At 35.4% G+C, this 14,711-nt stretch overlaps 1 protein-coding gene across 2 annotated transcripts in view; it reads left to right on the top strand.

Annotated features, from left to right (window-relative positions):
• LOC136038276 (laminin subunit alpha lam-3-like) overlaps window positions 1-14,711 on the top strand; it is a 395,732-nt gene that overhangs the window by 137,659 nt on the left and 243,362 nt on the right. For both annotated transcript variants that reach the window (XM_065721399.1, XM_065721398.1), the window contains exons 9-11: window positions 4,734-4,886; window positions 9,425-9,577; window positions 12,143-12,283. In XM_065721399.1, the coding sequence (XP_065577471.1) occupies window positions 4,734-4,886; window positions 9,425-9,577; window positions 12,143-12,283 (447 nt within the window). The remainder of the gene's footprint in view (window positions 1-4,733; window positions 4,887-9,424; window positions 9,578-12,142; window positions 12,284-14,711) is intronic.

The following is a 14,711-nucleotide window of genomic DNA, read 5'->3' as shown; positions in this document are numbered from 1 at the left end:
CCACATAACCAACCAGACTGTTCGGTCTATCTCGCGCCAGCCCCTGGTAACAGATGTCATACGCCAACGAAGATGGCGCTACCTGGGGCATGTTATCCGTATGGCGGGAGATAGACTCCCCAGAACTGTACTGGAGTGGCAACCAGAGGGAACCCGAAGAAGAGGGAAGCCGAAGAATACACTTCGTCGTACGTACCCGCGGGACCTAAAACACATCAATGCGATAGTCCAACCCCAGTGGGAAGACGTATGGGCAGCAGCACATATGAGGGACGACTGGCGGCTCTTTTTGGATGCCCTGGGTGCCTCTGGCGGCACAGGAGGAACTAAGGTCTAAGGTAAGGCCTGAGTCAGCAAACATCTTTTGTCCTGAGTCTTATAGATTATGAGAAAGCCTTTGATTCAGTCAATAGAAGAGCTTTAGCGAAGATCTTATATATGTATAGTATACCAGACAAATACATTCAAGTGACCAGTGTTATGTAAAAGAAAAATATTGCTACGGTTAAGGTAGATAAGGATGTTTTACCTGGTTTCGTATTCAGTTAGGAGTTAAGCAGGGTTGCGTTCTATCCCCATTTACATGGATCATTTTGATGGATTTTGTCTTATGGAACACACCAAAGGCAATTTAAGAACATGTTATCAAGTGGGGAAGTAAAACTCTCCCGGATATAGATTGTGCTGATGATTTTAGTATCCTAGATGAAAGTGTCAGCGAAATGAATGAAGCTTTAAAAAGTCGCTAATGCTAGGAGTAAGTGAAGATGAAAAGGGGATGTTGCTTAACGCTACAATGATGACAGTGGTCAAGTATGATTTTGAAGCATGGGTACCCCGAAAAATTGAGGAAGATTTGCTAGATATTTTCCAGAAGAATTGCCTACGGATTGCTTTTGGTACCCGACTGACTGACAGTATCTCAAATAGTAGGCTATATGAAACTGTGGTTCAATCCCGCTTTCTAGGGCTATAATGAAAGAAAAATTGAGATGGCTAGGGCACGTTCTGCCGATGAAGGATGACAGACTGCCAAAGATTGTCCTTTTCGGATTACCGGCTAGGGCCAAAGGAAAAGCAGGTCGTCCCCGGTTGAAGTGTGAGGATGTCGTAAAGAAAGTTTTTAGGCAAATAGAAACTTCCTGATAGGGTGTAAAGAGGGATGTTTGGGATAGATTGGGATGTATTTTGGGTAGCGTGCGTAGCTGTGTTGGCATTAGGCGGCTTGTTGCTGCAGTGAGTTGTTGGTAGTAGTATCAATAGCAGTAACATTATGTTGTGAGATTAATATCATTATTACATACGGATTATTACATTATTACACTGGATTTCAATTTCCCCTCCTGAAATTTTTGTTCCACTCGTAAAAACGTGACCAAAATGCATATAAAGAAATGTAGATGCATTTTTTAGAGTTTCTCCTTATAACCCCCTTTCCCCCCGGACAAAAATCTGGGATACGCCATTGGAGGACCCCCTCCTGTTTACGTCCCTGTCTTGTCTGTTGTCTTATGCCACTTCATCCCTTGAAGTCAATAGCTTATAGCTATTTTCGCCTTTACTCGTTACAACATTGCCAGATCTCTTATGTTTTTCATCAATTTGGGTTCACACGGGCCTGAGAGAACGGAACTCCACTCGGTTTATTGCAAAGTCTGGAGATTTTTGGTGTGTCCACTCTTGTACGAAATAAGTCGTTTGCTAGATTTGTGGAGCTTTAGGAACCCAATGGAATTCATGGCGAACACCAAGAGTCTGGCAAGAAAAAGATCAATCATGTAACAAAGCTTTTACCTGTGCATGCTTTGAATGGATGGAATGCTTCCATTATCCTTGTATTTCCTGGAGTTTCCCCTAACTTCCCCGAACAAAAATTTGGGTCCACCAAAACCTTCTCGGATATTGACCTTAACGAAAATTGATAGTTTGTATGTTTATTAACATTTGTACATTGACGAATCTTAATTTTCCTGAAGATTTTGGAGGGCTGAATTATCATTCGGAGAAACCATGGAAAATTAAGGGAATTTGAGGAGACTGGTAAAATTCAGGGATAATGAAAGGACTGTATGACTGAAATTGATTCTCCAAAATATTTTATAGAACCCAATTATCGTTGGGAGAAACTTAGGGAAACTCCGCAAAATTCAAGGAAATTCGAGGAGACTCAGAACAAGCTCAGGGATGTTGCAAGAACTATATGGGTGAAATTATAAAGGAAGGGTTATTTCTATCTTGAAAAGTAGTTGAGTTAGGCGAGCGGAACCTCCAGCATGGATTCAGAACCAAAATTATATGCTGGACAACTATTTCCTTTTATCTACTCCTACCCCTTGACCCATCATAACGACCCATTTTCTAACTTGCGTAGTAAAAAAATGGACCACCCCAGGATGGGTAATCTTTTTCAAACTGTTTGTAGTCAGCTTTATGTGATGTTGTGTAGTGATTATTTTCTTTCCTGTTTTCCTCTGTTTTCATACAAAGTGAAACATTGTTTTCACTTTGTATGTTGATGGGTAATAAAATACTTCATTCATTCATATCTTAAACTAGAACAAAACCGCATTTAAATCAATGGGATTGTGTTTTCAAACCAAGAGTCAAAAGTAGACTCAAATCGAAATTAAGGAACTAAATTTAGGGTCTGATTTAGGATTTGAGCCCATTCCTTAATGTTTTATGTAGCTAAATAAATTGCTTTCCAAAGTAGCATCAAGCCCAGCGTTTTACCGTTTTGTTTGACTGTTCCGAGTCAAGATCATAGCTAAGTGATGGTTGATGCTGTGTTTGATTTTACCTTCCTTTCTTTTATTTTCTTTTTGTGTTTTTTCTAAGTTATTTTTTACTTTATTCGTTTTTTGTTTTCTGCTTATTTTTTAGTTTCTGAGTATGTACACATACTCTCAGGCATATACTAATTATTATTATTATTGATCGAAAATACCTATTTTATTGTGGTAGAGAATTTTGAGGATGTCTACGTAGAGCAACAGAAGTAGAAAAAAGAACGAATTTATTAGGTTCCTGATCAGTTGGGAAAATCAAAAAAAAGTTTAAAAAAAGTTGCACTACATCTGCAATATGACAAACTAAACATAATTTGCTAAGTTCATAACTTACTTAAATATATAATTAGTTAATTTAGAATAATTAGTTAATAATTTACGAAAAATAATCTAAATCTGTTCTAGTGGTTAAAATTATTGATATTTACAAGAATGTCTGTGAAAAAATTATCTTTGGCTGCTAAAATTTACAAGGTTTTTGCTTACCTGGTTTACAGCCCCCTTTTTAGGCAAATACATTTCATTAATTAATCATTGCTTTTGATGTTAAAATTATTTGGTGTGACCTTGGAGGCAAAACTAACCCATCCCTGTACACACTACTGTTCCTTCGTGACAATTGAGAGCCCCAGAGGTGTTTTTCAATTTTTTCGTTTTATTGCAAAATTCATTTTGTAAAATTACCGCCTTGGAATTACCGTATCCTAATGAGAAATGTTGGATTCCTAATTGATTTGAAAAACTTTCAGTTTTTGAAAATTGTGTCTTAAATATTGGGGAAACAACACTCGTTCTTATCAATACATGAATTAAAGAAAATGAGATTGTGCTAATGAGATTTTACTAATGCCGAAATTTAGCAAGAATTAATTTTGTGAATAGGTTGAAACCAAGCCTGTTCGTAATAGCGATTTCGCCAGCTTCCACAGCTAGATCGAGTCAAAACTGAGGACTTTCCAGGCTTTCGGGCCCCTAGCCCCCTTGCGATCTCTAAATTTCCGCAATTGTTCTAAAATTGCTTTTAATTTACATTTACATCATATATATTTCTTTGGAGTCACCCCTACCCCCCTAACAAACTTTGGCCCTATTTAAACATAATTCTTGAGTCATTTTGAGTCCAATTTTCAAGGCTTTGTATATTTTCAAGAAAACTTCGCCGTCCGGAAAAAAATAATTTTTCAACCCGAACCGAGCAGAATCGAACCAAATATTCGCCCATATCAAGACGAGGTAAAAATTGATCTGAATTTAGTTAAGCGCAAGCCAATCAGAATTTTTTAATAAAATTACATGATTGGCTAATATCTGAACCTTATCCAAACTGAGAAGAAAACTGTAAGCAAAACATAAATAGTAATTGAAAAAGTAGAATAAAAATGAAGTAAATATCATGTCGAACAACTGGAGCCAAGGTCTTATCCAGAGGGGCGGGGGGATTTGCCCCTCCCCAAAATGTTTGCTCGACTCCTACAAACGTAACAAAAATGAATATAAGCAAATTTTGATGCATTTGTTAAAGTTTTGTACCCCTCCCCCCCGAAAATTTCTCTTTTAAGTCCCCCCCCGAAAAAATCATGGATGCTACCCTAACTGGAGCTCTTCTGAACTCAAGAACCTTATTCTGACTAAAGAACAAGGACTATATGGGATCGGAGATAAAGGCAAATATATGGGATGTTGATTTTAGTGTTTAAACTATCCATTGCGAATGGTAAAATATGATCACCAGGGTTTTGGTCGGGCTGAATTTTAGTATTAGTAAAAATCTCGTTGTGAATGGGTCTTATTGAACACAGATTTTCGCAAACTTCATTTTTCAAGGCCTCAATATATTTTAGATAAAAAAGGATAAAAGAACTATTTTACGCTATCAATTTAATTTTCAACAAGTCTAACCAATTGAATGTTTTTTCTATCAATTGATGTTTATTCTATTTCTAGGATTTTACAACTGGTATAAATTGTGAAAAATGTTTACCAGGTTACTTTCGTCCTTCCGGTGTTTCACCAACTGATAAGACGCCGTGTTTTAAGTGTAACTGCAATCCTCTCGGAACCATAGGACAATGTATTTCCGATGACAGCGGTGGACTGGTGAGCTAGTTTTATTTTGCTTTTTTTCATGGTTTATCCTTTTACTGTATTTTTATGCTGGATTTACCTGTATTTTTACCCAGATTTACGTTGAGCTTGTATGCTAGTTCCCGTTTTGCTGGTTACTTTTAATAGTTTACCGCTTTACCGTATTTTCTTTACCGTACTGACCTACATAAATTACCTAGATTTATGTATTGCAGATGATGACGATGGACTCCAAACCTTGATTGTTTTGTTGGTTATTTTTTATAATTTATCGTTTTACTGTGTGTTTTTTTACTGTATTTACACATATTATTTACCAGGGTTTATGGTTAGTGAATGATAACACTGAACTTGTAAGATAGTTCTTGTTTTACTGGCTATTTTTGTAGTTTACCATTTTGCTGGGTTTTTTTATCGGATTTATTCATATTATTTACTTGGATTTATGTATTCCAGATTATAATGCTAAACTGGCAAGCTAACTTTTGTTTTGCTGGTTACTTTTTATAGTTTACCGTTTTACAGTATTTTTTTTTACTGTATTTACCTATATTATTTACAAATATTTATGTATTGAGGATGATAACGATGAACCGGTAAGCAGGTTTTCATTTTTCTGGCTATATTTTATAATTTACTGTTTTACCGTATTTATTCACATTATTTAACCAGATTTATGTATTGCGCACGAACATTATGAACTGGTATGCTAGTCTTTGTTTTGTTGGCTACTTTTTATAGTTTACCCTTTTACTGTGTTTTTTACCGTATTTACCCATATTGTTTACTCCGACTTATGTATTTCGGATTTATAACACTGAACTCGCAAGCTAGCTTTTGTTTTGCTGGTTACTTTTTATAGTTTACAGTTTTATTCATTTTTTTCTGTATTTACCCATATTTATGTATAATGATGGTAATGACGAACTGTTAAGCTGTTTTTTTTTGCTGGCTACATTTGGTAGTTTACCGTTTTACCGTATTTACGCATTGTTCCCATGTTCCGAATTAGTGGGCTAGCTGTTCCGCTGTTCCGTTGGTAGTTGTTCCCATGTTCCGAATTAGTGGGCTAGCTGTTCCGCTGTTTCGTTGGTAGTTGTTCCCATGTTCCGCATTAGTGGGCTAGCTGTTCTGCTGTTCCGTTGGTAGTTGTTCCCATGTTCCGAATTAGTGGGCTAGCTGTTCCACTGTTCCGTTGGTAGTTGTTCCCATGTTCCGAATTAGTGGGCTAGCTGTTCCGCTGTTCCGTTGGTAGTTGTTCCCATGTTCCGAATTAGTGGGCTAGCTGTTCCGCTGTTCCGTTGGTAGTTGTTCCCATGTTCCGAATTAGTGGGCTAGGTGTTCCGTTGCTCCGTTGGTAGTTGTTCCGTTGAATTTAAAAAGCGAGAGTTGTTAATACACAAAATTGGCTAAAATATATCAACTCAAATTTTGGATGAACTCAAATTTTAATTGAATTCTTTCTTGCAAGTAGTGATGATAATAGAATAAGGAAACGCTTTATCCCCCCATGTACCCATCTTAGGTCTATTTATGCCTCAAAACCATGACTTTTTAATAATTTTCTTGTTGATGTTTATAAATTACGAACGTTTTAAGTCAGTGTCACATTTTTGGCAATTTTTAATGCTGAACCGTGAAAATAAAAACCTAAATAACTTCCAGATGTTAACAAATTAAATAGTGAAAACGGGTATAAAATGTTAAACAAAGCAGTGGACAAAACAAAACAAAAACAAGCAACAAATGTTAAATAATAGAGAAATCCGGATGTTTCTACTTCACGTCCGGAAGCCTTTATCAATGAAAAAAAAACAACAAAACAAAATGAGTTAAGTTAAATTAAACAAAATAAAACTCGCATCTTAATAACTTCCAGTATTAGAAAGCTATTAAGATGTGAATTTTGCTTATTGTTTTGTTTTCCTTTGCTTTATATGTTTTGTTTAATTTGGCTTATTTATTTTATTACGTTGATAAAGGCTTCCGGATATGATGTTGTAAAATTGGAAGTTCTCTTTTATTTAACGTTTGTTGCTTGTTTTTGTTTCGTCCGCTGATTCTTTTAAACATTTTATGCCCGTTTTCACAATATTTTCGTTTGTTAAATTCCATAAGCAAAAAGGCAGTGTGATCTAAGAAATCAATTTACTTAGTTAAGTTTGACAAAGCCATTCATCCGTAAATATTCAACATTTACAGTTTGTTGCTCCCAGGGACGTAGCTCCAGAATTTTTATTGGGGGAGGGGAAGGGTCCACGCCTAGAGAGTCAAGTTACATGCGCTATATCATAATTGTTCTCAAAATCATTGGGGGGCAACTGCCCCCCACCATTGCTTCCACCCTTAAAAGACTCAACTGATTGCTTCCAAGGGACAGCTACAACCTTTAAATGAAACCTACGACTTCAAGGTAAAATTATGCTTTCCTAAGCTGTTTATTACTATATGCGTTTAGCTTATTTTTTCACTTATTTTCGTCTGTGTTTCCTTTTGAACTTCTGTTGCCCGGTGCTACCAGAACTGCATAACTAGATGTGGAGGAATTTTTCTTTAAAAAAAGAATACATTCCTGATTTGTCCTAAAAATTGAAGATAAATATGATTGTTTAAATTCCCACCAAACCGATCAAAACAATCAGGTTCCATTTTCACTATCCTTGGTACTTAAAAAGAAGTTAGTTAGTTGTTATTTATTGCTTATTCTTCATGGATATGCGACAGCGCATTCAAGCTAAACTATACACGCTCAGAACAAACTTTGATTAACATTAAAATAAAATAAAATAGAAAAAATAAAAAATAAAAGAAAATAATCACTAAGTTTTTAAAATAAATAAAAAAGAAAAAAGTACCTGAAAAGCGATAACGAGGCAAAAATGTACATAATTGCTCTATTCCATTTTTGGCAGTGTCTTTGGAGTCTTTTATTTTCGGCCTACCGTGAAGCAACCAAGAAAAATATTTAAACAAAATCAGAAATAAAGTGATATTTGGATTTAAGCCTTTATTGCTAACTTTTTGATTTGCTTGAATAATCATAGATGGCGTTGCGTGTGATTTTGTGGTTTTGCATGATCTCAAATTTCTGTCTTGTCAGCTGCCAATACTATTTTCTATTGATTTTTCATATCTTTACTCTTTACCCCTTCCCCCATGACTGTTCTATTTCGTTTAATCCTTTCTCATGTCCTCTTTCCTCCCCATTCGCAAACGTAAACACTACCTAGGATAAATGAACCAATCCACTCGGTCAATCTTCTCGTCTGATCATTCACAAGGAGAATCGAAATCATCTGTAAATATTAAGTCTTTGAAATTTTTACCTTCCCATATAATATCATGTTACTTAATAACCCGTGGTGTGTTCCTGAGAACTAAATCTTCAAAAAACAAAAATGAAATTTTGTTTATCAAACTTTATGCTATTATAGAAGACAATTCCGTAAACGATTTTGGCCTGGCATCACAAAAAAAAAGAAAAGATAACTGTGAATGGGGCTTCATAAGGCGAACGAAAATACTGGATGAAAAAATACGGATGTTTTCGAAAGGAAAACCGCCTCTCTTCTTCAGTACTATAGTAAAAAGTTGGAAGGAAACACGTTCACATTGTCTGAAAGAAAATGTGAAAGAACCAAAGCAAATGAAAGCAAACAAAACGGAAAGCAAACCTAGAAATACGGAGAACCTTCAGAAGTTACAAATATCGTTTACATTTTCGTTCAGACAATGTGAACGCGTTTCCTTCCAACTTTTTGCTATAGCGCTGAAGAAGAGAAGCGGTTGTCCATTTGAAAAATCCCTATTTTTTCATCCAGTATTTTTGCAGGTCCTATAAAACTCCTTTCCCATTTTCCTTTTTTTATATTACTATTTGCTATTACATTTGTTTATATAATTAACTATTTATTTATTTTATAAATTATAGCAAATCCTTTGTTATTTACAAAGATAAAACTATCCCAAAAAATAAATTATCAATAAGATCTGAATATAAAGTACCCGAAAAGTTGGTAGCTGATCAATAAATTACCTAAAAAAGATATTTATTTATCTTTTAAATTATTTATTATCTCAATAATATCTGAAAGACATTATCAATTATTAAATGTTATGAGAAGGGTAGGTATAACTTGCTCCAGAAATGGACATCTATTGGATGGACATCCGTCCACGGACGTCCAGAATAGACTTCAATGATTTGACATATATTTCTTAAACTTATTTTTTAAAATCTATATTCGTATTCACTTAATTAAGTTGCTGTTGTAGCACTAAATAATGAATACTTCGATAATTTTAAATCTCAGAAACCAACACTTAACAGTAGATCTGTAAATCAACACTAAACACTAATGAACGCTAAAATCACAAAGAAAGCACAAAAAGGGCCACTTGTTAAATGCACTAACAAAATAGGGCATGAAGAAGTTTGGCACTTACCGGGTTGTAGTTTTCTCTAATCCCTGGTAAGCCTACTCATCGATTTGGAAGACAAGATAGATGCCTTTCATTTGCTAATATTTAAAATTGACCTTTTCTTCTAGGTACCAGGATCTTGTAGATGTAAGGAGGGTTTTGGGGGTATATTTTGTGAACAATGTGCTCAAGGATATAGAAACTACCCAAATTGTGAACCCTGTCCGTGTGATCCTGATGGAACTGAAGGAAGTTGTGATGAAGGATTTTGCAAATGCAAGGTAAAATTTTTTTACCGTTTCAGTTGATTTTTATTAGAAAATTATTCATTTTCCGGACAAAAAAGGTTAAACGACGTCACTGTATATTCAGGATTAGAATTTTTATTGAAAAAAAAAATCTTGTAAGTCCTTTTTTTGAAGAAAAGACTATTTTGGACCCCTCTTTTTAAAAGACATTCAATAGAACACATACAATGAACACATTTTACCGACTGACGAAAAATCTGAACAGAAGAAAAGAAAATAAAAGAATTCAAATTGAACTTTTTTCCAACTGAAAATATGACAAATTCCAGTTGAACATTCCTCCAGTTCCTCAAAATGAGGATTTATTCATTTTAGCAAGTTCAGAAATTGAGTATTTTCTTTTTAATTTTTCACAAAATTTTTTTGAGAGTGTTTTTTTCCCTTTTTCATCTGCTATAAAAGTGAACTAATTATTCACTCACAATGACATATTTTTGTTATCCGGTTACGGAAGGTCTGGCAACAATAAACATGCATTTTTCACGCCACACACTATTTAAACATGCAATTGCAAGTTAAATTTGGGTCAAAGGGGGATAGATATTTTCCTGATGACATTCAGGGTCTGGAAACCTTAACAATTAACAATGAAATTTAATTAAGTTAATGAACATATAAATAAGATAATTAAATATAAATACTACTACTACTAACGAATAATAACTCATTGCAACATTAATCCGCCTGAGGCCAACCTAGCTACGCAAGCTCCTCCTCCATCCCAATCTACTCAAAGCCTCCCTCTTTACACCCTTCCAGAAAGTCCCCATTTCCTTCAAATCTTTCTTTATGACATCCTCCCACCCCAACCACGGACAATCTACTTTCCATTTAACCCTAGGCGGTTAGCCAAAAAGGACAATCTTCGGCAAACTGTTATCCTTCATCCGCAGAACATGCCCTAGCCATCCCAGCCTTTCTCTCATTATAGCCCTAGAAAGCGGAATTGAAGCACACTTATCGTACAGCCTAACGTTTGTAATACGGTCAGTCAGCCGGTTACCCAGAACAATCTATAAGCAATTTCTCTGGAAAATATTTAGCAAATCTTCATCTACTTTTCGGAGTTCATATGCTTCAAAGCAATATTTGACCGCTGTCATCACTTTAGCTTCCAATATTCTAATCTTGGTTTTCAGACTTATCTTCCTGTTCTTCCAAACTTTTATTAACTGTGAAAAAACACCCTGAGCCTTATCTATTCTATTTTTAACATCTTCACTGCTGTCACCTCTTTACTAATAATACTACCAAGGTAAGTGAAGCTTTCCACCTGATCAATCTTTTCGTGACCTGGCGTCATCTTTTCATCTTCACTTAATCCTCTTCTTAGTGACATAATCTGCTTAAAATTAATTTTCAACCCTCTTCTAGCACCCTGAGCTCGCAAAACCTCTAAAAGTTCATTCATTTTGCTCACACTTTCATCTAGGATGCTTAAATCATCAGCTTAATCTAAGTCCAGGTGAGTTTTTTCTCCCCGTTTAATTCTGTGGTCTCAATTGCCTTTCATGTGTTTCTTAAGACAAAATCCATCAAGATGATCCATATAAAGGGGGATAGAACACAGCTTTGCCTAACTCCTGATTTAATACGAAACCAGCAGCTAACCTCATTTCCTACCTTAACCACAGCAGTGTTATTCTCGTATATAGCAACAATCACTTTAATGTATATGTATGGTATGCCATACAAGGATGAAACCTTTGCTAAACCTCTTCTATCAACATAATGAAACGCCAGCTCATAATATATAAAACTGAGGAACAAAGGTGTTTAATAACTGAGGTACTTTTCAAATGATTGAAAATTTGGTCAACACATCCTCTGCCTTTTCTAAAACCGCACTGTTCTTCTCTTAAAACTTTGTCTAAAGCATCTCTCAGTCTAAAAAGTATAATATTACTAGGTGATTTACTTCCTACAGAGAGCAGACTAATGCCTCGATAATTGCCTCACTCACTCTTACCACCTTTCTTATACAGTGGTCTAATTAGGGTTTTCCTAAAATCGCTTGGTACTTCCCCTTATTCAAAATAATATTCGTAATCTTCAGTAACTTATTTCTAACCTTATAGCCGCTGTACTTAAGAAACTCATTTACCACACTATCAGCACCTAAAGCATTATTGTGTTTTAATCATTTTAGTGCTGTCATTAATTCTTCCTCACAAAACAAATCTTCCTTCGCATCCAAGGTATAATAATTTATTCCATTTTTCTCTATATCTTTTCCTGTAACTCTATCTCGGTGTAGTACATTCTCAAAACGTTTTGACCATCTCTCTTTAATTTATTCCTTATCACTAATTGTGGCCCCGTTCTTATCTTTAACTGGGACAAGTCCAGATTGACTACTTCCTCTCAATTTATTAACATTTATTCAGTATAATTAAGAGGCAATTAACAAGCAATAGCTTATTTACGTTGCGTGATTACCTCTGTCAACAACCAAAAGATTCTTAATTTACACCCATTTTTGATCAGTTGATTTATGTTCTTTTGTATTGCGTGCTTTAATTAATTAATTTTTTAAAGAAAAATGTTGAAGGCGAAAGATGTGACCGCTGTAAGTCAGGGTTCTTCAACTTGGAAGCACGCAACCCAAATGGCTGTACGAAGTGTTTTTGCTCCAATCTGTCAAAAGAATGTTCGTCATCAGGGTCGGCTCTAAGGAAGGTATGTAAAATAGACAACTATTGTGGACTTTTTTAGGGGGTGGGGCTCAATGTTAATTTTTTTGTCTTTCACGCCTATTGTGAGCAGGGCCTTATCCAGGATTTTATTTGAGGGGAGGGGGGTATATCCCTACCCCCCACCCCCCGTCCTGGATGGCGCCTTGACTGTGAGGGCTAAAACGTCTGGTCTAGTTTCTAGTACTACTATCCCAGCTTTAAATCATCCAAAACTTCTGCTAATGATCCCATTACAGATAGCTCATTGAAACCCAAAGCTGACTGAAATCAATACAGCAGGCAACACTCCTCCATCGCCTGATCCATCCAGGGCTTCACTCAATATTCCTTCCTATTTCCTTTAAAATATTTCTTATAACGTCTTCCCACCTCGTTTGAGGACGTTCTGCTTTTTTTAGCTTCTGATGAATTGCTGAAAAGTTATTCCGTCGTCCAGTCTCACTCGTATTTCATCATCAGTACATGGTTTTCTTTTAGCGCTAGTAGTTTTCTATTCCTTCTAATGTTTTGAATGCTTTTTTATATATTTTATTTTATTATAGATACATTGGTATTCTCACTCTCTTTCCTGTTCTCTTATTACTATTGTTTTGTTACTCTATTATGTTCTTTCGTATTATTAACTTCCAACGCTCATGTTAGTGTTACAAATCTTAGTGTTACGACTATATCCTTTTCTGTTTTTAAGTTTTTGAACTAGTTTTATCCTTTTTTTAATTAATTATAATTAACAAACCAATGATAATTAACAAGCCCATGTTTGACACCATGCAAAACCAAATTTTTTGCTATCCTCGATAGCTCAGAAGTGTTTGGACTTGTTCTTTTGCTAAGATAAACGTGTAGAAATCAGAGGCGCCATTTGGTGGGGGGGGGGGGGGTCAGGGGTGGGCAAATGCCCACCCCAGATTTTCCAGGGGGCCCAAGGTTTCATTACAAAGGGCCCTTTGCCGGCCATAATAATCCATTATGTCCAGCAGAATCCATTCTGTCCAATTGATTTGAAATTACTGCACGCCTATTAACCAAAGAGCGTAATTACTTGACGACCCTTGGGGTAATTACGCTATTTGGTATTAATCATTGCAAACTTTGAAAGTAGGTTAGATACATAATAAAATTATTGAGTTCGGTCTAATGCCCATTTCCTAAATGACGCGACACAAAGTGATTCGGAGGGGGCCAAAGATGGAGTTCATGTCCACCCCAAGATTTGGTCCAAATGGCGCTTCTGGTAGAAATTACATTCCCTAACATAAGAAACAAGTTTGTTTAATGCTGATTGCCCTCATAGGACTTTCCCTTTGCTTTGTTACTAAGCTACGTCGGTGTCACCTAATACTGACTATGACCCACAAAAAACTGAGTAAAAAAAATAAATCTAGCTGGGATTTGATTTTGCGCAGAACCATGCGGTTGCAAATTTTCCATTTTGATCCCAAAATGTACGACATCCTTTTACATTTTCTCTTGATTTTATCGATTGGATTCGTATCTGACGCCAATTTTTGATTTTTGTTTTGTTTTTATATAAGTATAACTTAGGGTTGATAGATTTGGTTGTGAAAAATGAAACAAGGGCCGAAATCTGCTTTTATTATTTTTTAGGGTGTACATTTGTGTGGGAGCCATCATTCCCCTTGCCTGAATACAGTTTAAATTATACATTTTTATCCATATCGAAATTTGAGTAGCCCTCCTTCCTTACCCATCTCTTAGATTTGAGGACTGGGGTCAAACCTGGTGACTCCCTAGACACGGTCTTGGTCATTGGCCAGTAAGAAGAAAAGAAGAATAATCAAGTGAATGTTTCTTCCGCATACAACAAGGGGTCCTCAGTGTTTAGAAAGGAAGAATCCAACCTATAATAACTTAGGAACAGCAAGGAATGTAAAGCGAAAAATAAGTAAAATAAAAATAGCACCAATATACATAAACGCCACTCCATGAAAAAACCGCAGAAGCTGAATATTCGTTTTATATTCGAGTATCTATTTTTATTGTTTTTTTCTTATTATTCTTATTTGATTTTATATTACTTACGTTGATTAAATTGTTATGGTTTAGGTTCTTTTCTTTCCCAATACTGAGGACGCCTTGTTGGATATGCTGGTTCGATTTATCGAAATATTGGTTTGATTTTTCTTCTTTTTTTCCTACAAAAAACAAGAACAAAAAAAAAAAAAAAAACAAAAAAGCAAAAAAAATGCTCTGACAATTTGTTTTCCTTGTGGAGAAAAAGAGAGGACTTAGCAATGGAAATAAATCTCAATTCAAAAAACGAGAAAATTAAAGTTTTGAATTTCCACATTGGTCCCTCCTCCTTTATGTAGTTGTTTCTATATCAGGCCCCTGAACGAAAAAGAAAAATAAAAAAAAACTTTTTTCCTCAAATTCCTTTATTTTTCCTT

The sequence above is a fragment of the Artemia franciscana genome, chromosome 17, assembly GCF_032884065.1.
Source record: "Artemia franciscana chromosome 17, ASM3288406v1, whole genome shotgun sequence".
Lineage (NCBI taxonomy): Eukaryota > Metazoa > Arthropoda > Branchiopoda > Anostraca > Artemiidae > Artemia > Artemia franciscana.
The sequence above is the reverse complement of the archived record's forward strand: the minus strand, read 5'-3'. Positions and strand labels throughout refer to the sequence as shown.